Below are 27,858 nucleotides of genomic sequence, written 5' to 3'. Positions count from 1 at the left end.
CTATCTATCTATCTATCTATCTATTATACTGTATAGTGCCTTTCATGTCTATCTATCTATCTATCTATCTATCTATCTATCTATCTATCTATCTATCTATCTATCTATCTATCTATCTATCTATCTATCTATCATATAGTGCCTTTCCTATCTATCTATCTATCTATCTATCTATCTATCTATCTATCTATCTATCTATCTATCTATCTATCTATCTATCTATCTATTATACTGTATAGTGCCTTTCATGTCTATCTATCTATCTATCTATCTATCTATCTATCTATCTATCTATCTATCTATCTATCTATCTATCTATCTATCTATCATATAGTGCCTTTCCTATCTATCTATCTATCTATCTATCTATCTATCTATCTATCTATCTATCTATCTATCTATCTATCTATCTATCTATCTATCTATTATACTGTATAGTGCCTTTCATGTCTATCTATCTATCTATCTATCTATCTATCTATCTATCTATCTATCTATCTATCTATCTATCTATCTATCTATCTATCCAATTCCTCTTCTTTCTCTGGCTTTTTTTTTGCTAAGTGCCAGTTGTCCACTAGATGGTGCTATTTCTCCACTCTTACAACTGAGTTTCCCCTTTTTATGAGACCCTTCCCTCGCTCTTCTCTTTTTCTCTCATTTTCTGCTCCCACTTTCATCATCATGCGGTGTCTCTGCTTGCTTCTCCTCTTCACAATCTGTGAGTATGTCTGTCTGTCTCTGTGCCACAGTGTGGTGATTCTCTTGTGGTCTTTGTCAAATATGGACAGTGGTCCAGCTTTTTCTGCGATTGAAGTAACTTTTGTTGTTTCTGTGGTGAAAGACGTAGTCTGGGTCTCTGAATAGAGGTGAGCCTCCAGAGATGATGTGTTAATGGCAGAAATGCCATAAAATCTCAAAGGCAGAGTGTAAACTTCTAAACGTGTGCAGCTGGAGCCTTTGGAGGTGAAGTGACTCAATTGGTGTCACTGAGTTGCTGAACCCACACCTCGAGTGTTTACAGTCTGGAACCTTTCACTGCAATGCCAAATGGTCTCCCAAATAATGCTTTTTGGATAAGCTGTTGGGTGGCACGGTAGCGCAGTGGTAGACTGGGGTTTGTGTCTCTGGTCCTCCCTGTGTGAAGTTTTCTATGTTCCCCCCGTGTCTGTATGTGGGTCTCCTCTGGGTGCTGTGATTACCTCCCAGAGTCCAAAGACATGCAGGTTAGGTGGATTGGCGATACTAACTTGGACCAGGTGTGTGTGTGTGTGTCGTGTGATGGAGTGGCAACTTGTCCTGGGTTTGGTCCTGCCTTGTGCCCTCTGCTAGCTGGGATTGGCTACAGCACCTCAACAGGTTAGAAAATGACTGACTGACTTTCATCCATATGTTAAAATAGAACTGAAGAGAAATTAACTCATATATATAATATAGTGCCTTTCCTCTCTCAACACATCTCAACTTGCTTTACAGGCGTGATCATTTTGTGAGCAATTTTTCTTGGCATCCCAGAGCCTCCTGTATTCGGCTACTGTCATTCTCCAATGTCAGTGTAGACTTGGACAACTGGAGCTCAGGCAGGTTAAGGTCCTCCTCAGGGTCACACAGTGAGCCACAGATGCGTATCAAACCAGCAACTAAGAGGCTTATTAAGCACAGCCTGCTTCGGGCCCTACCAGCTAAATGACTGGTCCTCACTGGCTGTAGCGTTTGCATTTATATGTCACGACACATCAGTGAATGCTTGCTGGGACTCGAGACTGGAGACCCTGGACTGGGAGTTAATGGTGCCAACTGAAAGTACAAGGAGTTGTTGTAGAGTTCAGCCGGAAGTCGATCCGTTTCATGGAATAGAACCGAATGTCTCACATGGCATCAAACACTCATGTAAGAAAATCCAAACTCAGCAAAGAGTGTAGAAAAGGTCTGTTTATACCCCAGCAGTTTCCTCTTCTGCGTGGCGGTAAGGAAGTGTCCATTTCCTGCACTTCTGTTCAGTTTATTTCTGTATAGCGCCCACGTCCAAGCATTGGCTCAGAGTTCTTCTGCAAATGCATTTGCAATAAATGTTCACATATATGAGCACCATGGCCGGATTACGGTGGGTGCTACTGATGCTGTAGCATTAGGCTCATTCCTGAAACAGGCCCAGATGAAAACAGACGAGAATTTTCCAGAAGCTGAACAGTTTTCGTTTGCTATATTAACCTCAAAATAATTCTTAGAATGAAATTTGGAGTCCGACTTTCGGACGCCTAGACACAGCGTTACTTATTATACAGTTACTATTGTTCTTTGCGCTGTGACGTAACTATAACGTTGTTGTGTTTATTGTTAACCGAAGATTTCAAGTTAATGCTGTCAATTTTACGTTAAACAGTTTACTTAATAATTTAGCTGCGTTTTTTGCAATATCTTGGGGATTCTTGCCACTTTATTATTGTTCGGTAAGTGCCACGTAGTAAATTTTTCACCTTGAAAGTTAGTTGTACAGTAAAAATCGATGGCTATTTAAATGGTTATCTGTAAAGGTGAAACTAAAAGCCGGCCCGATCGAACAATTCGCGCTTGCTAAGGCTCGAAAAACAGCAATATAAGTTAGCTGCACTAACGCAGTAGTTAGGGTGACAATATGCTTAAGTTAAGTTGATCTGGTTTGGCCTCTTCTGCATTAAGTGCACTTTTCAGACAATTGCTATTGAATGTTGATGTTACATAGTTTGATGTTAATCTCGAGTTGTTACGATACTATGTCATTATTATTATTCATGTTCAAGAAAGGCTGGCTGGTTGTGTCGCAAGCAATTAAGGCTCCTTGGTCGGTCTGAGTGCGCATGTATGGTGAGTGTCGAATGTAGATGCACCAATGCCGAGAAAAAATAGGCCTTTTTTGGGCTGCAGCATCAGGCCCAATTTCGTCTTAATCCAGCCCTGATGAACACTCAAACGCTTGGCTAACAAAATCAAAATGTAACAACTACACGCTCAGTCCAGACACGATGAGGCCCGTTGATGCAGTGAATGTCCAGAATTCTTGTAATGAAAAATGACTACAATGAGGCCATCGAGTATCAAAGAGAAGCCACAAGCTTAAGTTCTGAATCTATGAGCCTCTTCTCGAAACTGATAGGACGGGGCAGATGTTTGCCGACTGGCCGACCAACCACCAGTGTTACCTGGTAGGTGACCACCTAAATAATCAGATTGCAGTTCAGAAGTAAGTATGTAATACTGTACTCTAATCTTCACTGTGTCAAATAAGTGAACCAGTCTCCATGGCGCAACATCAGAGGCTTCATCTCAGGTGCTGACATCCAAGGTTCGATCCCCATGAGGGGATGCAAAAGTGCGTACACCTGATGAGCCCCAATAAGGGAGAAACACGGGTCATGTAGTCTTTGTAATATTTGGCAGGTACTGTATCACATTATTAGGTAAAATAAAGAAGGCAAAAAAAAGTTTTAAACAAACCAACATGTACACAAATCCATCCCCGTTTCCCTGTCGGCGATTATTATTTACATACACGATATCGAACAAAACAATACATGCCACTCCATAAGCAATTAACACTAACAGTAAAATGCAAATGCTGTCCAGTGCAGCAAGTGCCCTCTGAATCAAATGTAAAGTTTTGTCCTACCAGGTTCCCAGTGTAGCATTGACGATACGGTGTGATTGGGAACGCTCCCCAGACAAAGACGTATCCATCCATAATGAAATCACACGGACAAGCAGGCGCAGGACAAGAACACACATCCAGAAGAAACTGTAATCCAACAGTGTGTGTAATACGTAGGAACAAATACAGACGGTCGATTGTGATTCCCACTGCGTCTTTTTGGCGCCTTTTTAACGAGCCTGTTTAATTATCCTTCTTCCCAGCAACCCTTGCACCCTCTGAATCTGCTCAATGGTATGATACTGCTGAGAGTTGTAGGCAATTTAAGTAGCGCCGCTACAAGTGGACGGAAATTTTTTAACCGAAGCAAAAACAGGCGACAAGGAGGAAGTGAGGAGGATGGCAAAGGACAACAGAAAAGACGTATCACGAGACTGGAGATGGGTGAATATGAAAACAAAGTGAAAATCAAGGACACGAGTGACTGTGACACTTAAAAAAAAACAAAGATGTGACATTAGCAGCTTCTGAGTGTCTGTGAAATGCAGGAAGCCAGTTTGAACTCCGTGGCTCGAGAAGGACACCAGGAAGCAGTAGAAGCAGGCCGTGTGACAAAGGAAGTGGTCCAGTGCAAGGTGTGACATCTTGTGTGTGATCAGGCCACTTGGGTTTTCTTAAGGCGTTGGTATTATTGCGCAGATATAGAAAGCTAATCCAAACCATCTTCTTGTTTCTTTGCAGCCCGGGTGAAGACTGATGCCACGCAGGGTAAGTTCACCTCGGTTGGGCCTCGATGGTGGTGGTGGTTGGTTATTTAGAATTCGGTGTAAAACCTTTGTACTCACTTTCTGGTTCTGCTATTGGTGACTTATTACAACTTAAACCCCTTGTCACGTCCGCTTCTTCTGTGCTCCTCTCAACAGGGGCTCCATTTCCCAGCATCCTTCAGTAAAGTCTCACAGCTCCCATTATCATTTAATATTCACTTTTTGGTCCTATTTGTGAAATATTATGATGTTGTTTTTTCATATTGCTTATAGTACTAGGGTGTTGTACCATGTTACTCATTATGGATGTAGTGAGAAGTCAAGCAAAATGACTCCTTTGATTGGCTAACTGATTACAATATGCAAGCTTTCGAGGCAACTCAGGCCCCTTCTTCAGGCAGATCTATATTACTAAACCACAGATTAATTTATGCATGGGCGCACCGAAACGCATGCGCACTGTGCCGTGGCGCCCCAGAGTCAAACGCAGCGGCTTCCCACAGTCAGTAGGTGGCGCCCACTTCAGACACACCAGAAGCAAACACGTCACGGCTCCATAATGAAAGAGCTCAACTAACGGAAATACAAAATGAGCCCGTATGGATAAACACAATGAACGAACGCGCCCACAACGCGCTCCGCCCATATGGATAACAACAATGAACGAAGGCGCCCACACAAAGAAACCACTGTAGTACAAATGCGCTGCGGCGCCCCAGAGTCAAACGCAGCGGCTTCCCAGAGTCGGTAGGTGGAGTAACGGAAATACAAAACGAGCCTGTATGGATAAATACAATGAACGAACGCGCCCACACAAAGAAACCGCTGTAGTACAAATACTGTATGTGTAGTTAATTAAATGAAACCTTTAGCATGGCTACGACCTGTGAAATACACCTGAGGTAACATGTGCACGCCAGGTTGTACCAGATGAGTCACAGCTCCAAAAAGAGCCCACTTTACTACAAATATATTTATTTAATTAAATGAACTTTCCCAGGACGCACCCACCCTCCATGATATATCATCCCTCCACATATCGGAGGGAACAACAAGTGATTGCCATTCTTGGATTTGCGATTCTTTCGAGAATCGCGGGCTTGCTGGTGTCATACAGAAACTGGAGTTCCCGGTGTTTATATAGACAGCAGGACAAATAACAACATTGGAAAACCTTTAAGTGAGATATCTTAAATTAAAAAATTAATACATCTCTTCAGGCTAAGATTAATTTAGCAGGAGAGGAGAACAATGTAGGGTGAAGATCTTCTTATTAGATAACTCTCCACCAAAGTCTTTTTGAAGTTTCTGATGTTGTGAGAAGTCAAGCAAAATGACCCCTTTTATTGGCTAACTAAGAAGATTACAATATGCAAACTTCTGAGGCAACTCAGGCCCCTTCTTCAGGTAAAATGTAATACAGAAACTGGAGTTCCTGGTGTTTATATACACACTAGGACAAGAAACAACATTGGAAAACCTTTAAGTGAGACATCTTAGATGGAAAAAATTAATACAGGTAGATCTCTTCAGGCTAAGATTCATTTAGCAAGAGAGGAAACAATGTCTAGTCAAGATCTTTTGATAAGATAACTGTCCAACAAAGTCTTTTGAACTATCTGATGAGTTTTTCTATACAATGTGTGTCTGTAGTCAGGTTGTCAGTCTGAGAGATGCAAACAATCCTCATATCTGGCCATAAAACTCTTGTCTCTGTTTACACCATGTTGTAATGTGTTCAATTTTAGCATCAGTTTAACTTCTCACTCTTTTCTGTCTTGCTGTGTTCTGAAGTTGCCCCTAAGCCCTGTGACTTTAAAGTCTCTCTCACAGTGTCCATGGCTGTTGAAGTGAGCCGCTACTGGAACATCTGTGTTGCCATGCTTGATGTGGCACTTGTGGAAGTTCATTCTCTGGCGGAGTGTTTGACCAGTTTCTCCCACATAGAGTGCAGTGTCAGGACATTTCATACAGAGAATGAGGTGACCACATGAGATGATCTGCAGGAATGATCCCTTTATGTGACGTTCTAGTCGGCAGTGTGGTATAACTATACGGTCTGTATTATAAATGTGAGCACACGTTTTACATCTTTTCTGTAGGCAGGGAGATGTGCCATTTTCTTTTGGTTCACTTAGGGCACTTCGGACTCTTAGTTGCTGCAGGTTTGGTGGTTGTCTGTAAGCTGTGGGGGAGATTCTGGAAATACGTCTTTCAGCGTGTCATCATTATTTAGCATTGGCTGAAGTTCTTTTATAATTTTTTGAAATGCTGCAAGATGTGGTTTGTGGGTGACAACAAGGGGGATGCGGTTCTTGTTTTTATATTCCAGAAGGTTGTCTCTGGGTATGTAAGTAGATCTTCTTATTTGAGTGTCTGTTGTTTTGGGGGTGGGGCGGCATGGTGGCGCAGTGGGTAGCGCTACTGCCTCACAGTTAGGAGACCAGGGTTCGCTTCCAGGGTCCTCCCTGCGTGGAGTCTGCATGTTCTCTCCGTGTCTGCGTGGGTTTCCTCTCATAGTCCAAAGACATGCAGGTTAGGTGGACTGGCGATTCTAAATTGTCCCTAGTGTGTGCTTGGTGTGTGTGTGTGTGTGTGCCCTGCGGTGGGCTGGTGCACTGCCCAGGGTTTGTTTCCTGCCTTGCGCCCTGTGTTGGCTGGGATTGGCTCCAGCAGACCCCCGTGACCCTGTAGTTAGGATATAGCAGGTTGGATAATGGATGGATGGATGTTTTGGGGGTATAACCTTGTCTAATGAGGTCTGTCGGGTCTAAGCAAATACGATTGTAACGTATTGCTTGGCTGAAAATAATGGAGCTCCTTATATGCTTGGGGTGGAAGCTATCACTTCTCAGGTAGGTCCGTCTGTCTGTCGGTTTATGAAAAACAGAAGTTACAAGGGGGTTATCTTTCAGTTGAATGGCCGTGTCAAGGAAGCTGACTTCTATTTTTGAGTAATTCAGCTTCAGCTTTATGTTGGGGTGGAAAGAATTTCATTCGTTATGAAAATGGAGGAGGTCCTCCTCACTGGTGGTCCAGATTATGAAGATGTCAGCTGTGTAACAGAGACACAACGTTGGTTTTAAGGCACACGTTGACATAAAATCTTCCTCCAATTTTGCTGTAAATAATTTTGCATAGTGAGGTTCAAACCAACAGCTCATATTGCTTAGAAGTAGATTTTGTTCCCCCCCAAGTAAATCAAATTTGTCTCGGTTTGCATTTTTGTTAAAGTTATATAAATGAATGATGAAGGATTTTTAATAAATTTGCAAACCTTTGTTATGTGTTATTGAGTGCAGATTTGATGAGTTAAAAAATGACAAATGCATCCATTTAAGATTAAATCTACAACTCAAAGTGTCGACAAAGTGAAGGGGTCGGAGTACCCTCGTACTTTGGGAACAGGTCACTCGTCATTTGACAACAGGTCTGTCAAAATCAAAGACAAACGGCCTTTACGGTGACTTGCCCCTCATGAGAAAATGAGATTTTTGGATCAGGGGTGCAAGTTGTTTGATTATGGCGGGTGTTGCCCCTGTATATCCCAAATACACATACTGAGGGTCACTTTTTTTGAGCTCATAATCTGGAATCTATATATATAAAATTCTTTTCGCGTTTGAAACGGAAATTATGTATGACCACACGATATGGAAATTACGTATGAAACGGAAATTACGTATGACCACACGATATGGAAATTACGTATGAAACGGAAATTACGTATGACCACACGATATGGAAATTACGTATGAAACGGAAATTACGTATGACCACACGATATGGAAATTACGTATGAAACGGAAATTACGTATGACCACACGATATGGAAATTACCTATGACCACAGAACATATTATAATACAGGAACTAATCACTTCGTTTGTGGACGCCATTTTTATATCGTCTTTATGAATTGTTATTATTTGTGTGCGCCCCACGTCGCCTTCTCCCACCCCTCCTGTCTGGACTACAGCGCTGAGCCATCCGCTGCCAGGCGCGTTCTAACAGAGAAGTTTTATTTATTCCTCCACGACTGTCGTAGAAACTGCCACATTGTAACTTTTTTTTAGTTGGCAGTACTTGATAGTAGAAGAGATGAGGAAAACAGCTTTGCGTCTTTTTACTTTTTAACTGCGCCGACCTGTAAACAATGTGAAGACGAGACCACCTTCAGTGGCGAGGGGTCGTGAGAACAAAGTGGATGCTTGAAGTGTCAGAAACAGTGCGTGATGTCGGGCTGCTCCGCCAGGTCGAGAGCTTTGCAGTTTCGGGCAGCGTCCTCTCTTCTCGCACTGTTTCTGACACTTCAAGTGTCCCGTCGGCTCCTGGGAGAGTGAAAATCTTTGCGAATGAGTGTAATCGGCGCCATCGAAGCAGGACTCTGTTTATTAATTGCTCTGCACGACTACTTACTGTCCCTTAAGGTGAGTTCGGGTCACTAAAACCCCACAACATTCAAGGTTGCTTTTGTGATCAATTATTTTAAGAAGATGGAGAGTTTACATCTAATAAGATGTACAGACCTCTTCATGTAAAGTGTTGGACTTGCGAATTGTTTGGACCTTCTGCCTGTTAAGCATGGAAGGGCAGCGTCCACATTTATCAGAATTATTTTTGTCTTAAATCACAGGCACATAGTGCAAGCTTATCAGGCAGAAATTTGGACGTTCACATAGAAAATGTAATTTCTATACCATAGCAGTCGTGTAGCGCCTTTCAAAAGGGATCTACTACCGAGAGATGATCCAAATACATTTTAGCTGCTGTTAGTTCCACTTACCTGTTGTGTTGTAGCGGTCAGGGGCCGCTAAGATTCACACCGTCAAAGATGAGGGTGATTTATTTATTTTAATAGAAGAGATCTCAGGAACGTCCCCAGCCTTGGATCGACCCACACACACTCACAACAGAGACAATAAAGCACACTGGGAAAGGCAAACAATTACAAATATAATGACCCAAAAATAATTAATGAAAACAGTAATACCACCCCTGACCCCTTCGGCGATATTACATTTAACATATAAACACAGACACCACACAGCAAAGTCCATATAAACCAAACCGGATGAAGATGAGTAGTGACAAAGTTAAGTCCAGCGATCTGTATGTTGAAAGGGTGAAAGAAAAATACAGTCCTACCGGTAGTTACTGAAGGGATGAAATCAGATGGATGATTCAGGAGCGCTCCACTCTTCCGGAAAACCAATGAATTCAACACAGTCCTCAGTGCACAGGTAGACAGACGATCCAGACCCCAACAAACGAATACAGTCCAGGACACAATGATTAAAGTTCCAATAACAGCAGGCAGAAACAACAGATAACCGCAGCACACACAAACTTTTCTCTTTTTCCTTTTGCCCTCTGCCCTCCTTTTAACTACCTGTGGCCACCTTTGACCCCAGCAGCCCCAGCCAGGACTGCTTTAAAGTGTAGTCTACCCGAAACCAGTCCAGTAGTGCTCAATGTATCTTTACTTCTTAAAATATTAATGTTTTACTGTAATAACTTATAGACTACATTTTATTTTTTTCCCTTGCACTCAGTGAGCGAAGCCACGGGGTAATCAACTAGTTTTCTATAAGAAACAACTTAATGTATGCATTGATGAACTCTGTGAAGTTGAAAATGTGTGGCTGATGGTGTCACGCCAACGTAAGCTTGGTTAGGGTGAAATTTGAGGATTTGTGTTACTGAACTCGGGGGCAAACCAGCAGTGCCACAGAATAAGGTGGAGACGGACCCCAAGATCACTGCACTGGGCTGGGTGGAAATTGTGGCCATCAAATGTTAAAACAGAGTGAACACGCTGCTTGTAAGAGCCATTTGCTAGTTATTTAAGTCATATATATTAGTGCACAGTCTATTGGAGGTTCTTATAACCCCCACAATCTGAGTTGGACTGGTATATTCTAACTATTTCTTGTCCCTCTGACTACAGATTAGTCTCAGTAAGTGATCTGCCTTGCCATGTGTAAGGCATGGGGGGGGCACACAGTTTTAAATTGTGCCTTAACGTGCCTAATAGCATGACATGCAAGGTGCTCTATTGAATGAGTAGTGCGTACTGATGGTAAAGCATCTTTAAGTATAGAAACTACGGTGGCCCCGAAGGGCAATTGACAAAAAATTTAAGGTGTGCCGTGAACAATTAAAAAAGGAGACGCACACACTTGAGGGCCAGTTCTGTTATTGGGGTGATGTGGTGTGAGGGGCTCAGGGTTTGTGTCTGTCACTGATGTCTCAATTCGTCTAGGAGATGCACAGACTGAGGTGTTAAGCCACCAAGAGGCAGAGCTTTGAGATAACACAGCCTTACTGTCTGTCTGTCTGTCCTACAGCCTCGATGGAGAAGCCCGACTTCATCTTGATTAACAACGTGCTGGCCACAAATAACAGACTCACTGCTCTCTGTGTAATGGACGGCTCTCCCGGTAAAGTAACGTGCACCTTGTACGTGGGAAACACCTCTGTGACCACCGAGACTACGACTGGAAACACGTGTGAGTTTGAGGTGACCAGGAGACAACTGGATGAGGACACAGGCAACTTCAAGACACTGCAGCTGAGCTGCGACTATCAGACCAACCAAGAAACTGGGGGTCAACTCTCGCCCCGCAGTGACCCTAAAGAAGTGCTGCTATTAGGTAAGACACGTCACAATTGTTACACGAAACAACAAAGCCACGAGGTGGACGTTGAGACTTCCTGCTATCTCTCAGCGCCTCATCCTTAATGTCCATAAGGCCAGCATCCAGTGCACAACTGGGAAGCACATTTTTCATTATATTCTGCCCCATGATTCCTGGCACCCATACTACACTCTGCTTGCTGTGGGCCTCACCATAGACGTAGGGTTAGGGCAGGTAAACGAGGACAGTGTCCGCAAGGGAGTGGACGGGTCAGAAAGTTGAGATATGGACCTTGAGAACTCTTAGGCTCAAGAAGAGGCATGGGCTACCAGTGACCAATCAGAATTGATTAAGGCAGTAAGAGAAGTGACAGTGGCTTGCTGAGGAGGCCATCATGTGCCACCAGTGACCTCTACTTTCTGCTTTTGTAAGAACAACTGGTCATATCAGCCCTCCATTTCCCCCCGCTGGCTCAGACTGAACCCCAGTAACGCAGTACACTCTCTCTTTTATACAATCATCAGGTCCTTTAGAGAAAGCCATTCTACGGGTGACACCGAGGTCCACCTCTCTGAAGAAGACGATTCGTGTCTCCTGTGAAGTGAAAGGATCCCACGCTGGAGTGAAGTGCCAGCTGTACGGTGACAAGATCCCACTCAAGGATGGACGGTGCAGCTGGAATATGACCTGGGGGGAGCTGATGAGGTGGACCGGGCCTGGACAGGTGCTGCTGACCTGCGATTACACACTGGATGTGTGGAAAAGATTTCCAGAGGCCGAAGGTCATTTTGAGAGACGCAGTAACTCAGTGACAGTGACTGTGATAAACAGAAGGAAACCGGGACAACAGAGACGAACGACACAGGCAGGTGAGTGCCACCCATTTGGTGAATGGCACCATTTCATTTTATCACTGCTGGTATCCAGGGCATATCGAGCAGGCAGGGAAAGGGAAAATATGGGAGAGGATTAGAGCGTGACGCGGACCACTAACACGTTCTGCTTGTTCTCCTACAGTGAAAGAGAAAAGGCCGGAAGATCTGGGACATGTCATCTAAAGCGCCCCCCCCCCCACCCCACTTCTGTCCACCTGGAAGTCAGCATTCCCCCTTGGACCAGCTTCAGATCCGGATGGCTTTTTTCTTTTCACCCTTTGTTTATGCACGTTTTGTTCCTTTCTTTCTTTTGTCGTCTGGATCCTTTTATTAAATGGGGCATCTTGTGAGACCTCAACTTAACCCCTTTGTCTTTTCTTCTTCATTACAGGTAATGCTTTAATAATTAGAACTACACAGGCTAATTTGCATTTGAGATCAGGGGTATACTGTCATTTTTTTCTCGAAAGAGACGTCTTTAAAATAAAGTCTTTGCATTGTAAGAACGCTAGAGGTCGCTGTTGCCCCTTAAACCCAACAGACGGACTCTCTGGACACGAAAGTATTCTTTTAATTATTTCTTCTTTTCCAGAGCCTCCAAAGCACCACAGCCATAATAACACACAACTCAGCACTAAACACAATATTCGGTCTCCTCCACACCTCCCAGCAAGCGTTGTCCATCTCCTCCCGACTTGCTGGGTCTCCAACAGTTCTTTACAGTGCATCCGGAAAGTATTCACAGCGCATCACTTTTTCCACATTTTGTTATGTTACAGCCTTATTCCAAAATGGATTAAATTCATTTTTTTTCCTCAGAATTCTACACACAACACCCCATAATGACAACGTGAAAAAAGTTTACTTGAGGTTTTTGCAAATTTATTAAAAATAAAAAACTGAGAAAGCACATGTATATAAGTATTCACAGCCTTTGCCATGAAGCTCAAAATTGAGCTCACGTGCATCCTGTTTCCCCTGGTCATCCTTGAGATGTTTCTGCAGCTTCATTGGAGTCCACCTGTGGTAAATTCAGTTGACTGGACATGATTTGGAAAGGCACACACCTGTCTATATAAGGTCCCACAGTTGACAATTCATGTCAGAGCACAAACCAAGCATGAAGTCAAAGGAATTGTCTGTAGACCTCCGAGACAGGATTGTCTCGAGGCACAAATCTGGGAAAGGTTACAGAAAAATTTCTGCTGCTTTGAAGGTCCCAATGAGCACAGTGGCCTCCATCATCCGTAAGTGGAAGAAGTTTGAAACCACCAGGACTCTTCCTAGAGCTGGCCGGCCATCTAAACTGAGCGATCGGGGGAGAAGGGCCTTAGTCAGGGAGGTGACCAAGAACCCAATGATCACTCTGTCAGAGCTCCAGAGGTCCTCTGTGGAGAGAGGAGAACCTTCCAGAAGGACAACCATCTCTGCAGCAGTCCACCAATCAGGCCTGTATGGTAGAGTGGCCAGACAGAAGCCACTCCTTAGTAAAAGGCACATGGCAGCCCGCCTGGAGTTTGCCAAAAGGCACCTGAAGGACTCTCAGACCATGAGAAAGAAAATTCTCTGGTCTGATGAGACAAAGATTGAACTCACGTTTGGAGGAAACCAGGCACCGCTCATCACCAGGCCAATACCATCCCTACAGTGAAGTATGGTGGTGGCAGCATCAGGCTGTGGGGATGTTTTTCAGCGGCAGGGACTGGGAGACTAGTCAGGATAAAGGGAAAGATGACTGCAGCAATGTACAGAGACATCCTGGATGAAAACCTGCTCCAGAGCGCTCTTGACCTCAGACTGGGGCGACGGTTCATCTTTCAGCAGGACAACGACCCTAAGCACACAGCCAAGATATCAAAGGAGTGGCTTCAGGACAACTCTGTGAATGTCCTTGAGTGGCCCAGCCAGAGCCCAGACTTGAATCTGATTGAACATCTCTGGAGAGATCTTAAAATGGCTGTGCACCGACGCTTCCCATCCAACCTGATGGAGCTTGAGAGGTGCTGCAAAGAGGAATGGGCCAAACTGGCCAAGGATAGGTGTGCCAAGCTTGTGGCATCATATTCAACAAGACTTGAGGCTGTAATTGCTGCCAAAGGTGCATTGACAAAGTATTGAGCAAAGGCTGTGAATACTTATGGACATGGGATTTCTCAGTTTTTTTATTTTTAATAAATTTGCAAAAACCTCAAGTAAACTTTCTTCACGTTGTCATTATGGGGTGTTGTGTGTAGAATTCTGAGGAAAAAAATGAATTGAATCCATTTTGGAATAAGACTGTAACATAACAAAATGTGGAAAAAGTGATGCGCTGTGAATACTTTCCGGATGCACTGTAGATAGTCCTTGATCTGGAAGTGCTTCCGCTCTTTTACCCCTGCGACTTGCCAGCACTTCTGGGTCAGATGGAGAATCTTAACTCTTTAATCAGCCCCGGAAGTACTGTGGGGCTTCCATCCTCATGACTTCCTGGCTAGCAAGAGAAGCAGGACTCCCCAAGGTCCTTTCACAGCTCCACCAGTCGGCACCCACGGCACCCAACAGGGCTGAGAAACCGGACTCCAAGTCCCAGGATGCCCTGCGGGAATCCGGGGCACCACTACACACCAGAGGAGAGGCCATCTAGTGTTTTGGGGGTGGCAGTGTCCTGAAAAAGCTGCCTTCCCCCATCCTTTCATCACAGCCGTCACTGCCAGCAGTCCACCACAACATTTAGAAAGGATCAGATGACTCACCTTCAGACCACATGAAGAAGAGAGCAGCAGTGAGACTTCACCATGGTGGGACCGGGCTTCACAATTTTTATTCGTTTCCTCTTTCACAAGATGGAGAGAAAGATAAACAGCTAAGGCTTCGACGACACGAAATTTGACCAAAAATATAAAAAAAAACTGGTCTGCCGACAAGTGCTTGGTGAGATGAACAAGGCACCTGCTGACTCCTCCACTGAAGGCAGCACATTTTCTTACTCGTCCGAAGCCCACTAGGTGGTGCTATTTCTCCAATTTCACAAATCTATTTCCTCTTTTTTTTTTTTAATTATGCCCTTCCCTCATTCATTTCTCCTTTTTATTTCATTTTGTGCTCCTGGCTCAGTCGCCATGCAGTGTCTCTGCTTTCTTCTCCTCGTCACAATCTGTGAGTATGTCTCCTTCTCTCTTTCTGTCTGTTGCTGTTCCACCGTGTTGTGATTTGGTGGTGGTGGTGTTTGTCCTGTGCGGGCAGTGGTCCAGTGACTTGTGTTGTTTCTGTGGTAAAAGACACAGGATGGGTCTCTGAATAGAGGTGAGCCCCACCTCAGAGATAATGTGTTACCAGCTCAGAAGCCATCTTGTTGATTCAGGTCAATTTATGGCTCCTTTTACAGATGGCAATGGCATCTAACTGACTGTAAACTTCTGGAGGTGAAGTCACTCACTCACTCGAGGTCACTTAGGCATTGAATCTGCAGCTTCAGTCTTTACAGTCGGGTATCTTCTGCCAACATGCCAACCTGCCCGCAAAATTTTGCTTTCGGATGAGCACGTCCATCCATATGTGGAATTAGCACTAAAGACAAATGAACTTTTGCGGTGTATAGCGCCTTTCTGACTGAAGCACATCCCAACTTGCTTTTCAGATGCAGAATTGATTCAACTGCAAGTTTACAATTCATAGAATGTATTAGAGTTGTGGACTGGAAACCAACTGGTTTATTCATAAATGGCCTCATTCAGAATTTTAGCCGTATACACGAGATGCAGCGGCCCCTGGGCAATCTAAAACATCAAAGTGTGAACGCCATGGAAAGCCCACAGATATTAGCCAATTAAAAAGGGCGCAGCTGGAGACCATCTAAGATTAGAGGTACACTTTGAAATATACAAGTAATGTCCCATCGTTGTAAAAGGAGGGGGGATTTTAGGTGGGATGGTGGCACGGGCGCTGAGGATCTGTGCTGCCATGTGGAAGGTTCTCAGTTCAAATCCCGCTACTGTCAGAAGGGTTCTTACTTCGTTGGCCCCTTGAGCAAGAGCCTTAACCTGAAATTGCTCCAGGGGCGCTGTAAAACAGCTGACTTTCTGCTCTGATCCCCCCCAAAGGGTCATGCAAAAAGGCAATTCCCACTCAGAGAATAATATAATGTACGAAAAACACTAAAACAGAAAAATTGAAGTTCAAGGCTAGAAAATCTGAGGCGGCAGGTGTAAGTGAAAGCAAACAAAGTGAAAGTCAAGGACACGAGCAACTGTGAGACTTGAGCAACGTGAAGACATGACGTTGGCAGCCTGAGGGTCCGTAGAACAGGGGGTGCCAGCTTAAACACTTAAACTGAAAATGGCCACCGTGTCACGCAGGCAGACTGACAAAAGCCGTGGTGGACAATGAGGTGAGAGGCGTTGTGTGTGTCGGGCCTCTCTGACTTTCTGAAAGGGTTGGTGTCACCAAGCAGAGAATTTTGATGACTGCCATCTTCTTGTTTTCTTTACAGGCCATGTGAGGACTTCTGCTGCGCAGGGTGAGTTCCCCTCAACTGGGCCGCGAGATTGGAGGTGGTGAGGCTTATAATGTCACGGGGTGTAAAGGGGACTGACATGAAGTGGACTGAGATAAGGACTGCAGGGAGTGGAATTGTCTTCTGAAGTTTTATTTGCTAAGGTTCTTTTACTGTTGTGTATTTGCAATGTCTGCCATTGTTATGAATTGTATGTAAAATGTCATTTAACGGTAAGTTAAGGCAGAACGGGACATTTAAAAAGAAAAACTTTTGTGACAAGTAAGCGGATGCTCAAAGTGAACAGCTGTGTTTCTTTCGATTTTACTTCCCCTTCCCCTCAGCGTCTTTCCCACCTGTGGGCTGTGGCAGATTTGCAGGTGGGCCGCGGCCGACCCCGGATCAAACCCCCCCCCCCCCCCCCCCCCCGTCCTCACCACACTAAGGGTCGATTCCCAGAGACAGCAGCACAGGTGGGTCGCGGCCGATCCTGGACGACCTCTCCAAACCAAAAACACACTGACGATGGAGCTCAATTCACCAAGGAGTAGAAGCGTTGGCCTTTGTTCTGCTGCCTGTTCGGTTGTCGTGGTTTAATTTGTCCTTTTCTCAAATTTAAAGTGGCAGAGTAGTTTGCTTACAGTCATATGAACAAATTTGGGAACCCCGCTTAATTCTTTGGATTTTTGTTTATCATTGGCTGAGCTTTCAAAGTAGCAACTTCCTTTTAATATATGACATGCCTTATGGTAACAGTAATATTTCAGCAGTGACATTAAGTTTATGGGATTAACAGAAAATATGCATCATAACAAAATTAGACAGGTGCATAAATATGGGGCACCCAACAGAGATATAACATCAATACTTAGTTGAGCCTCCTTTTGTAAATCTAACAGCCTCTAGACGCTGTCCTCCTATAGCATCTGATGAGTGTCTGATTCTGGATGGAGGTATTTCTGTCCATTCTTCATACAAAATCTCTCCAGTTCAGCTCAATTTGATGGACAGCCTGCTTCAAATCATCCCATAGATTTTCAATGATACAGTTGTGCTTGAAAATTTGTGAACCCTTTAGAGTTGTCTATACTTCTGCATACAGTAAATATGAACTAAAACATCATCAGATTTTCACTCAAGTCCTAAAAGTAGAAACCAGTTAAACAAATGAGACACAAATATTATACTTGGTCGTTTATTTATTAAGGAAAATGATCGAATATTACATATTTGTGAGTGGCAAAAGTATGTGCACCTTTGCTTTCAGTATCTGGTGTGACACCCCTTTGCAGCAATAACTGCAACTAAACGTTTCCAGTAACTGTTGATCAGTCCTGCACACCAGCTTGAAGGAATCTGAGCCCATTCCTCCGTACAGAACAGCTTCAACTCTGGGATGTTGGTGGGTTTCCTCACATTAACTGCTCGCTTCAGGTCCTTCCACAACGTTTCGATTGGATTAAGGTCAGGACTTTGACTTGGCAATTCCAAAACATTAACTTTATTCTTCTTTAGCACATTCTTTGGTAGAACGACTTGTGTGCTTAGGATTGTTGTCTTGCTGAATGACCCACCTTCTCTTGAGTTTCAGTTCATGGACAGATGTCCTGACATTTTCCTTTAGAATTCTCTGATATAATTCAGAATTTATTGTTCCATCAATGAAGGCAAGCCGTCCTGGCCCAGATGCAGCAAAACAGGCCCAAATTATGATACTACCACCACCATGTTTCACAGATGGGATAAGGTTCTTATGCTGGAATGCAGTGTTTTCCTTTCTCCAAACATAACGCTTTTCATTTAAACCAAAAAGTTCTATTTTGGTCTCATCCGTTCACAAAACATTCTTCCAATAGCCTTCTGGTTTGTCCACGTGATCTTTAGCAAACTGCAGACGAGCAGCAATGTTTTTTTAGGAGAGCAGTGGCTTTCTCCTTGCAACCCTGCCATGCACACCATTGTTGTTCAGTGTTCTCCTGATGGTGAACTCATGAACATTAGCCAATGTGAGAGAGGCCATCAGTTGCTTAGAAGTTACCCTGGGGTCCTTTGTGACCTCGCCGACTATTACACGCCTTGCTCTTGGAGTGATCTTTGTTGGTTGACCACTCCTGGGGAGGGTAACAATGGTCTTGAATTTCCTCCATTTGTACACAATCTGACTGTGGATTGGTGGAGTCCAAACTCTTAAGAGATAGTTTTGTAACCTTTTCCAGCCTGATGTGCATCAACAACTCTTTTTGTGAGGTCCTCAGAAATCTCCTTTGTTCGTGCCATGATACACTTCCACAAATCTGTGTTGTGAAGAGCAGACTTTGATAGATCCTGTTCTTTAAATAACACAGGGTGCCCACTCACATCTGATTGTCATCCCATTGATTGAAAACACCGGACTCAAATTTCACCTTCAAACTAACTGCTAATCCTAGAGGTTCACATACTTTTGCCACTCATAAATATGTAATATTCGATCATTTTCCCCAATAAATAAATGACCAAGTATAATATTTTTGTCTCATTTGTTTAACTGGTTTCTCTTTATCTACTTTTAGGACTTTAGTGAAAATCTGATGATGTTTTAGGTCATATTTATGCAGAAATATAGCAAATTCTAAAGGGTTCACAAACTTTTAAGCACAACTGTATTCAAGTCAGGGGACTGTGACGGCCATTCCAGAACATTGTACTTCTCCCTCTGCATGAATGTCTTTGTAGATTTCAAACTGTGTTTTGGGTCATTGTCTTGTTGGAATATCTAACCCCTGCGTAACTTCAACTTTGTGACTGATGCTTGAACATTATCCTGAAGAATTTGTTGATATTGGGTTGAATTCATCTGACCCTTGACTTTAACAAAGGTCCCAGTCCCTGAACTAGCCACACAGTCCAAAGACATGCAGGTCAGGTGCATTGGCGATTCTAAGTTGTCCCTAGTGTGTGCTTGGTGGGTGTGTGTGTGTGTCCTGCAGTGGGCTGGCACCCTGCCCGGGGTTTGTTTCCTGCCTTGCACCCTGTGTTGGCTGGGATTGGCTCCAGCAGACCCCCGTGACCCTGTAGTTAGGATATAGCGGGTTGGATAATGGATGGATGGATATACTGTATGCTAGATATTACCAATTTTTCCCCTCCACTACTTTTAGCCAAATCCTGGTCTGTCGCACACACACATGACCCATTGGCGTTGGCCATCTTTATCTCTCACTGTCCACACGTGTGATGGTGTCAAAGCTTCAGCAGCTGATTAAGTCAGATGACCAGCTGTTGGACTAAATAAAGTGACCACTTGGTACAGATTTGAATTTAACTGCCGGACTGTTTAATATCTGCTACATTACACTTGTCAATCATCATCGACTGGTGACACGATTCGCCTTCTCCTCCCTGTATTCCTTCCTCCCTTTAGTTCCTCATGAACGAGTGTCAGCTCTGTTTGTTTACAAACCCAATTTGTTTCCCTTCTGGACGTTGTCTTTGCACACACAGCCTGTTGGTCACAAGTTTCAGGGCACGAACCTTCCAAGGTCCATAGATATTTGAACCCTGGCTCCTTAATGTGCAGATCTGCTGCAGTCAAGACTCATGCAGGCTCCGCCCTCACAATCTGATTTGTGACTCTCCCTGTCAGTCATGTGTGAGTCAGTCACGGAGAGCTGCCTGCTGAGATTCTGTGTTGGCCATCTGATAGGAGAACCCAAAGTGCAGAAGAATGGAAGGGGCTGAAGTCAGAGGGAGAAGTCTGTGGGGTACTGGACTGAGGGGGAATGTCTACCGTCAGAGAGAGAATGAAAATGAAGAAGAGTGGAGTCTCATATAAAAGTAGAACTCCAGGGTCCGGGGGTCACTCTTTATGTCCCTGAGGACTCCGGTCCTCTCTCTCACATCCCTAAGATGTGTCTTCGGTTGACAGTTCTTAATTGTTCTGGTGTGTGTGAGTGGCCACCATGATAGACTGGGGCTCCTTCCAAGGTTGGTTCCCGCCTTGCGTCTGATGCTTCTGTGAAGGACTCTGGTGAACCCGCAGTTGTTAAATTAGCAGGTTTGAAAAATTAAAGGATTTAAAAACTTGGGGATGTGAGACAGAAATGAACAACTGAAGAACAGGCTGCAAGGTGACGAGACCCTCATTCCACTGCAGCTCCAATGAAACCATTAGAGTAGGCGCACTGGGTGAGTCTTGTGTGATGTCAGCCACTGATGTTGAGGCCAGTGCTGGGCTTCTTGTCTTTTTGGGGTGACATACTGTGGCACTTAGGGCTTGTGTCTGTCACTAATGTCTCGACAGACTGAGGTGGTCAGCCAATCAGAGGCAAAGCTTTGAGATAACGCGGCCTACTGTCTGTCCTACAGGCTCACTGGAGAAACCGGACCTCAGTTTGATGGAGAACTCACTGCAGGTAAATGGAAAACTCACTGCTCACTGTGGAACAAACATCTCTACTGATGGAGTAAACTGCAGCCTGTATGTAGGAAACACCTCTGTGATCTCAGAGACGATGACTGGAGACACGTGTGAATTTATGGTGTCCTGGGGTCAACTGGACGGAGACCCGGTCACCTTCAAGATCGTGCAGCTGAGCTGTGATTATCAGATCAACAGAAGCACAGGGGTTCAACACTCGCCCCGCAGTGACCCCAAAGAGCTGCTGCTATTAGGTAAGAAATGTCACAGTAGTTACATAAAACTGCAAAGCAGTGAGGTGGTCATTCAGACATGATGATTCCTTCAGTGCCCGTTTAGTGTCCACAAATCCAGTGTCTATGGAAAAGTGGAAAACAGCTGATAAATTTCATATTGTGCCCCTTGAGTGCTGGCACCAGTGCTGCCCCCTCTTCTCTGTTGTGAAATGAGGTGAGGGCAGGTAGATAAGAACAACGTCCTCAAAGGTGTGGACGGGTCAGAAAGTTCAGCTACAGACCTTGAGGGCACCAGAGCTCAATTTGAGACCCAGGTGACCTGAGGCCAATCTGAATTCATCAAAGCAGTGGAGTGCTGTGTCACTAAGTGACCTGAGGAGCACACCAAGTGTCACCAGTGGCCACTGCTTTCTGATGATTTGAGAGGGTAAGTGACCTTATCAACCGAGAGGCTGTCCCTGTGCCCCCCCCCCCCCCAATCACCCTGTGCTTGGTGGCTCAGACTGGACTCCATTAACACAGCACTCTTGTCTTCTCTCTAATTCTTTAGTTCCGTTACAGAAGGCCACCCTACAGGTGACACCGACATCCATCACTCTGGAGGAGACGATTCAGATCTCCTGTGAAGTGAATGAAAACCACGCTGGAGTGAAGTGCCAGCTGTACGACAACGAGACCAAACTGGAGGACGGGCAGTGCAGGTGGACAATGACAGGGAGACAGCTGATGAATGGGACTGGGCCTGGAATGGTGCTGCTGACCTGTGACTACACGCTGGATGTGTGGCAGAAATATCCAGATGTTAAAGATCAATCTGACAGACGCAGCAACAGAGTGACAGTGAATGTGACAGACCTGGTGCTGAGTCCGACCCCACCGACAGGTATGTAAATCTATGGAAACATTCACAGTGATTCACTGAGGCAGGGTGTCCCCGCATGGTGGACATGACACAGAGAAGAAGTTACAAGTCCAGTGAGTCCTCAGTTCATGCAGGTGACCCGTCAACACATGACATTCATTTATCAATGCCCTTATTTCACTTTAGGGTTATGGGTACCCGAGGGGCCTGACGATAGGCGTGAGGACAGAGCCATCCATCCATTTTGTAACCCACTTAGAGGAGTACTTGCTCCTGATGGCACTCTTGAATGGGGAGCCAGCCTATCGGCCAGTTTAGTGTCACCAGGTACCGTAACGCTTTCATCTTGAAGATGTTGTTGAGAAACCCACATGGACAGGGGGGGGGCAACACGCAAACTCCACACAGGCTAGGATTCAGAAGCAGAACCCTGGAGGTGTCTGTGAGCCAGCAACATCTAAGCATTGGCACTGCTGCAAAGATTTATAAAGTGGATGCCAGTTGGGTCAAAACGTTGCTTTTCAATATTGGGGTCAAAGCCTCCAGTGTGATTTTTATGTTGTTGTAGAAGTCTCTTCAAGTGTTACCTTGGCTGGTGTTCATTTGGTGTAACCGAACTTAAACTGACTGCAAGATAACAGAACACATTCGGGCAACACCTTTAATACACCACAGGGTTATTGGGGGCAGTTCTTGAATGGGCAGCGCTGGGCACGAAGCAGGAGATCACCCATACGTGCCCACACACCAGGCCACTTTAGAACGGCCATTCAGTCTTTTAGAATGAAGGAAGTGAACAGAAATACCTGAAGGAAAACCCACACAGACACGGGGAGGACGTGTGGACCCCAGAAATGATGAGGCACACCGGGTATGACTGCATTCAGATGGACACCATTTGTACCTATCATGGTTGATGGGCTGCGATGGACTGGCATCCTGTCCAGGGTTTGTTCCTGCCTTGCGCCCTATGCTAGCTGGGATTGGCTCCATCACCCCCAAAGCCCACCCTTCGCTGTTCAGGACTCAGTGGGTTGGAAAATGACTGGATAAAAAATAATGGATGGGATCTGAGTGCGCTACAGAACTATTTGTTCAATTGTTTTTTCATTTTCAGGTGTTACAAACTTTTATCATTGCTTTTATTTAATTTCCTGCACATTTTATTTGTTGTAGGAGATGTAGCTTTGGCTTATTCTTCATTTCGGAAGCCACTGCATTGATTGGAATGGCGCCACATATGATGCCTGGCACCTGTGCCATGTGGGGTTATCACCCACCCTGAGGGTATTTAAGATGGCAGTGCACTTCTCTCAGCATCACCCGAGACTTTGGGTTCAATAACAAATGTGTTCAGTTTGTTAGCTAGTGCAAAAAAAAAAATAAATCTTAATTATGCAGTTTGGGTTTCACGGGCTTTTTGACTTTGAGTTGTGAATGTGTGAAGAAACGCCTCACGATGTGATATTTTAATAATAATAATAATAATAATAATAATAATAATAATAATCATCTTCAAGACACTATATAAAAGCGGTCGGGATTGTCCTTCCGTCCCGTGAGTGCAAAGCGTAGCGGTATTCCGCTTATCACAAACTTACTACTTGCGGTACGAAGCGACGCGATGTGAGCAGAGTTCTGGTACTCCCATCGTTCCCTTGCTTTTGTGCGCGATGCGCTGGAAAAATAGACACAATTATGTCTCTGGAAATAATTAATGTTGATGGAGTACAAATGCCTCACCGCATAGTAAATATCAGGAGAGATGGTGCTTGCTTATTCTCATCTATAGCTTATTTAGTGCATGAAACTCCGTCTTTAGCGGTACAGATTCGGGCTGACATTGTACGACATGTTTTAAGTAATTGGTCAAGGTTTCAGCCATTTACAATGATGCCGTCAGGAATCTCTTATACAAATGAGCTTCAGTATCTCACTGAAATGTCAAAGTCTCAAACTTATGGTACCATTTCTGAGCTAATGGCAGCGGGAGAGTTGTTCCCCTGTGATTTTCAAGTATATTATTATGGAGTCCTACACTCCAAGTTTGGACAGGCACTCGAGGGGATAAAAAAACTTAGGGAGATGTTATGAATGGACACTTTGATGTTCTCATTCCCTACACTTACATGCCTGATGTACACATGGAGCGCACACAAATTAAAGGATAAAAGTCGATCGCCTTAAAAGGCAGGTGAGCCTCGTAATAATAATTATTTGCATTTATATAGCGCATTTCTCACTACTCAATTTTAAAAGCACTTTGCTCCATTTGTATTTAATTCTTTGCAGGTACCCGACCTTATAATAAAAGAAAAATGGGCGCTTGTTCACTTGCCGGTTTGTTCCCCGGATGCGCACGTGAAGCGGCCGCGTGTTGTCGGGCTTGGGGTGGTTGGGATGGCGGATGTTTCCACTCGACGTGCACTCGCGGGTGGAGACGCGTGACTGCTACCCATCGTGCTTCGTCTCGGTGTTTGGGAGTTGTGGAGCGGCACAATAACTGGTATATGACGGTGTGCGGGACAGGTGGGGCGCGTGGTGCTGCGAATAAGTACGTGCGCGCATGTGCGGCGCAATCAGCTTAGATAACGTTTAGGATTGTCACATGACCCCGGGGGGGCGAAGAGAGAGAGAGTGTTTACAAATTTTTTTGAAAAAATATACTTTATTTACATATATGATATACATAAAACAGAATCCAGTACAATTACAATATATAACTGTTTACAAATTCAAATACAAAACGACTGTATTCAGCTATAGTCTGATACAGTCCTACACTACTCCATTACTACTACACCTTATTTACATATACATTGCTCAAATATATGAACAAAAAAAACCCAAAAAAAAACTTTTACAATCTTACAATCCATGATAACATTTGGTTTACAAATTGAATCACAGTTAACATTACATTCAATATACTGTTCCACATTGTATTACTTTTTACAAGTTATTGCAGTCTTGACTTGGTCCCCGTCCTCGAAGGCTTGTCCTCAAAGACGGGACTTTGCCAATGGCTGCCGTAAAATAAAAGTCACATTAATACACCTCTTGGAGGGAGAGGTGCCTTTGCATATCCTCAGTTCTTCAAGGAGTCCAGGATAGAATAGTCTCTGAGGAGGCTGCGGATGTATCTGCAGCAGTCCTGGATTGTCATCCTTTCCCTCCTGAGGACGAGGCGGTTCCTGGCGACCCATAGAGCGTCCTTCACGCAGCACATGAGACGCCATGCCTCCTCGGTGGCTTCCAGCGAGTGGGTACCCGGGAAAAGTCCATAGAGCACCGAATGGTGCGAAAGATTGTCTCTGGGTACCGACTCTTCCAATTCCACTTCTAGGGCGTCAAGGAGTGACTGTGCCACTGGGCATTCCCAGAAGAGGTGCAGTGCGTCTTCTTCCCGCACGATGCACCACGGACAATGTCTGTACCTGCACAGATTCCTGGCGTGCATGAATGAGCGGAGAGGCAGTCCCCCCCGCACGGCCATCCACGCCAGGTCCCTGTGCTTGTTTGTCAGTTCCTTGGAGGCTATGTTCTCCCAGACCACCGTGGCTGTTGCGGATGGTAGGGTTCCGATAGTCTCCGTCGTGTCTTTGGCTCTGATGAGCTTGTAGATGGTCTTCGGCTTCCACAGGTCCGGCTTTACTCCCTGAAGTCCGTGGTCCCTTACGAAGCGGACGACATCCGTGTAGAACCATGGAGTGTCCCAGTTGTAAGGGTAGGAGCTGTCCCACTTGTCCCAGCTGAGCCTCTTCCAGACTGGCAGGAGGAAGAAGCGGGACATGGAGTTTCCAGACGATCCGCTGCTGTACTCCGTCAGTGTCCTGTGGATGCAGTTGCAGGCAAAGAAGGCCCTGAGCAGGGTGGGGATGTCGGGGATGCCTTTCCCACCCTTTTGGGGTTCCTTGTACATGACTGCCCGCTTGACTCTGTCCATCTTGGAGCCCCAGATGAAGTGGAAGACTGCTCTGGTGATGGCTCTGCAGACAGTGGCGAGGGGTGGCCACGCCTGGGCCGGGTACTGCAGGACAGGGAGGATCTCGTTCCGCAGCACCAGCGCTTTGCCTTCCAAGGTGAGGTCCCTGAGGCTCCACAGCCCGATCTTCTGCTACACTTTGGCCAGTCTCTCGTCCCACGTCTTCAGGGCCGCTCCGTCTCCGCCGAACCAGCTGCCCAGGATCTTGATGGAGTCCCGTCTGATTGTGAAGGGGAGGAGGGTGGAGGGCGTCAGGTGCCATTCCCCAAGGAGCATCGCCTCTGACTTCCCACAGTTGACCTTAGCCCCTGATGCTCGTCCGAAGTCTTCGCAGATCTCCGCAAGCGCCGTCATCGATGTCTGGTCCACGCAGATCACGGTGACGTCGTCCATGTAGAGGGAGCATCTGATCTCTCGTCTGTCTGGTCCCGGTGCGGTGATCCCTCTGATCTCTGGTCTTCCTCTGATTCGTTCCGCCAGGAGCTCTATACAACAGACAAAGAGAAGAGGGGAGAGAGGGTAGCCTTGTCTGACCCCGGACAGGACCAGGAAGGGGTCAGTTTTCCAGCCGTTCACCAGCACCGTGCTGGAGATGTCTCGGTACATCAGGCTGATGTACGAACAGAACGTGTCACCCATGCCGAGACCTCGCAGAGCCCCGATCATGAACTCGTGAGACACCCGGTCGAAGGCTTTTTCTTGATCAAGGCTGACCAAGGCCGCGGTGATGCGGCGTTCCTTCACGTAGTGCACCGAGTCCCTAATCATGGCTAAGCTGTCGGCGATCCTGCGTCCGGGGATGCCGCAGGTCTGGTCTGGGTGGACGACCTGTCCGATCACCTTTTTTAGCCGGTTGGCTATCACCTTGGCCAGGATCTTGTAGTCCACGTTCAGGAGGGTGATGGGGCGCCAATTCCTCAGCTCGCATCTCTCTCCCTTCTGTTTGTACAGGATCGTGATTATTCCTTCTCTCAATGACGGGGGCATCCTGCCCTCCGCCAGCATCTCCCGGTAGAGCTCCAGCAGGTCCGGGCCGATGAGGTCCCACAGCGCGACGTACAGCTCGGCCGGTAGTCCGTCACAGCCTGGGGTCCTGCCGGCCCTGAAGGATTTGTCGGCAGAGTGCAGCTCCCCCGGCGTCAAGGGTGCGTTCAGGGCAGACTCACCTGCGGGATCCAAGGTTTTGTTAATACCTGCTAGGAACCGGTCGGTCGCGTCTGCCTCGGTCGTCTTTGGGGAGTAGAGGCCACTGTAGTAGTCCCGGACTACTCCCATCACTGTCTCCTTCCCCGTTTTGACGACCCCTTCCTCGTCTCGAAGTTCTCTCAGGGGTGTGTGCCCGGAGTGGAGTTTCCTAAAGAAAAAGGAGTTACACTTCTCACCCTTCTCCAGGTTCTCCACTTTGGATCGAAAGACGATGCGTTTGGATTCCTCCTCGAAGTGCCTCCTCAGGCTCTCCCTGGTCTCCTCCAACTCACGTCTCACGTCCCCCAGCCGCACTGGTGAAGCTCTTGCAGTGACCCCAGCTCCTTCTGCAGTCTGCAGAATTCCCATTGCCGTTGGCACGCCTGTCGTCTTCCTTTGGCCTGAAAGAAGCTGCGTAGTTTAATTTTTATAAATTCCCACCAATCGCTTACCTTCTGGAAGTGGCGTTTCTCATCCTTCCAAGCGAGGTAAGCGGTCCTTAGCTCTTGCATGACGTCTTCCCTTTCCAGGAGGCTACAATTCAGTTTCCACGACCCCGGGCCATGCGAAAAGTTTTGGCTGAGGGATCCCTGGAAGTGAACCGCCCTGTGGTCTGAGAAGAAGCACGGGACCAATGTGTACTTCTCGGCTGTCACTGCTCTGGAGACGAAGACGAAGTCGATCCGGGAGTGGGTCGAGCCATCGGGCCGGCTCCAGGTGCAGTTGGTCGAGCCCGTCCCGTTAGTCTCTGCCGCGTCCGACAGGGATGCTTCCGTCACCATCTCCCTGAGCAGCCTGGATGTGGTGTCC

The 27,858-nt window shown here is 45.8% G+C and overlaps 2 protein-coding genes across 3 annotated transcripts in view; both read left to right on the top strand.

Moving 5' to 3' along the window:
- LOC114666880 (uncharacterized) overlaps positions 1-27,858 on the top strand; it is an 80,560-nt gene that overhangs the window by 31,497 nt on the left and 21,205 nt on the right. The window contains exons 1-4 of one of the 2 annotated variants that reach the window (XM_028821916.2): positions 14,926-15,045; positions 16,379-16,405; positions 20,729-21,034; positions 21,567-21,899. The exons of the other annotated variant lie outside the window; for it this stretch is intronic. Of the exons in view, the coding sequence (XP_028677749.2) occupies positions 14,949-15,045; positions 16,379-16,405; positions 20,729-21,034; positions 21,567-21,899 (763 nt within the window). The 5' untranslated portion in view covers positions 14,926-14,948. Of the gene's footprint in view, positions 1-14,925; positions 15,046-16,378; positions 16,406-20,728; positions 21,035-21,566; positions 21,900-27,858 lie in introns of those variants that run through there. 2 annotated transcript variants of the gene reach the window in all.
- LOC114666939 (uncharacterized) lies at positions 663-12,259 on the top strand. Its single transcript, XM_028821986.2, has 5 exons — positions 663-721; positions 4,367-4,393; positions 10,742-11,047; positions 11,557-11,901; positions 12,050-12,259. The coding sequence occupies exons 1-5, from the start codon at positions 685-687 to the stop codon at positions 12,088-12,090; spliced, it is 756 nt and encodes a 251-aa protein (XP_028677819.1). The 5' UTR covers positions 663-684; the 3' UTR covers positions 12,091-12,259.

This window comes from Erpetoichthys calabaricus, chromosome 16, assembly GCF_900747795.2.
Source record: "Erpetoichthys calabaricus chromosome 16, fErpCal1.3, whole genome shotgun sequence".
NCBI lineage: Eukaryota > Metazoa > Chordata > Cladistia > Polypteriformes > Polypteridae > Erpetoichthys > Erpetoichthys calabaricus.
The sequence above is the reverse complement of the archived record's forward strand: the minus strand, read 5'-3'. Positions and strand labels throughout refer to the sequence as shown.

What these genes read in the sequence shown, in the direction of transcription:
- LOC114666939 (XM_028821986.2), top strand. Translation starts at nt 685, where the DNA reads ATGCGGTGTCTCTGCTTGCTTCTCCTCTTCACAATCT. An exon ending in GCTTCTCCTCTTCACAATCT is followed by an intron (nt 722 to 4,366) that starts GTGAGTATGTCT and finishes GTTTCTTTGCAG; the next exon opens with CCCGGGTGAAGACTGATGCC. An exon ending in TAAAGAAGTGCTGCTATTAG is followed by an intron (nt 11,048 to 11,556) that starts GTAAGACACGTC and finishes TACAATCATCAG; the next exon opens with GTCCTTTAGAGAAAGCCATT.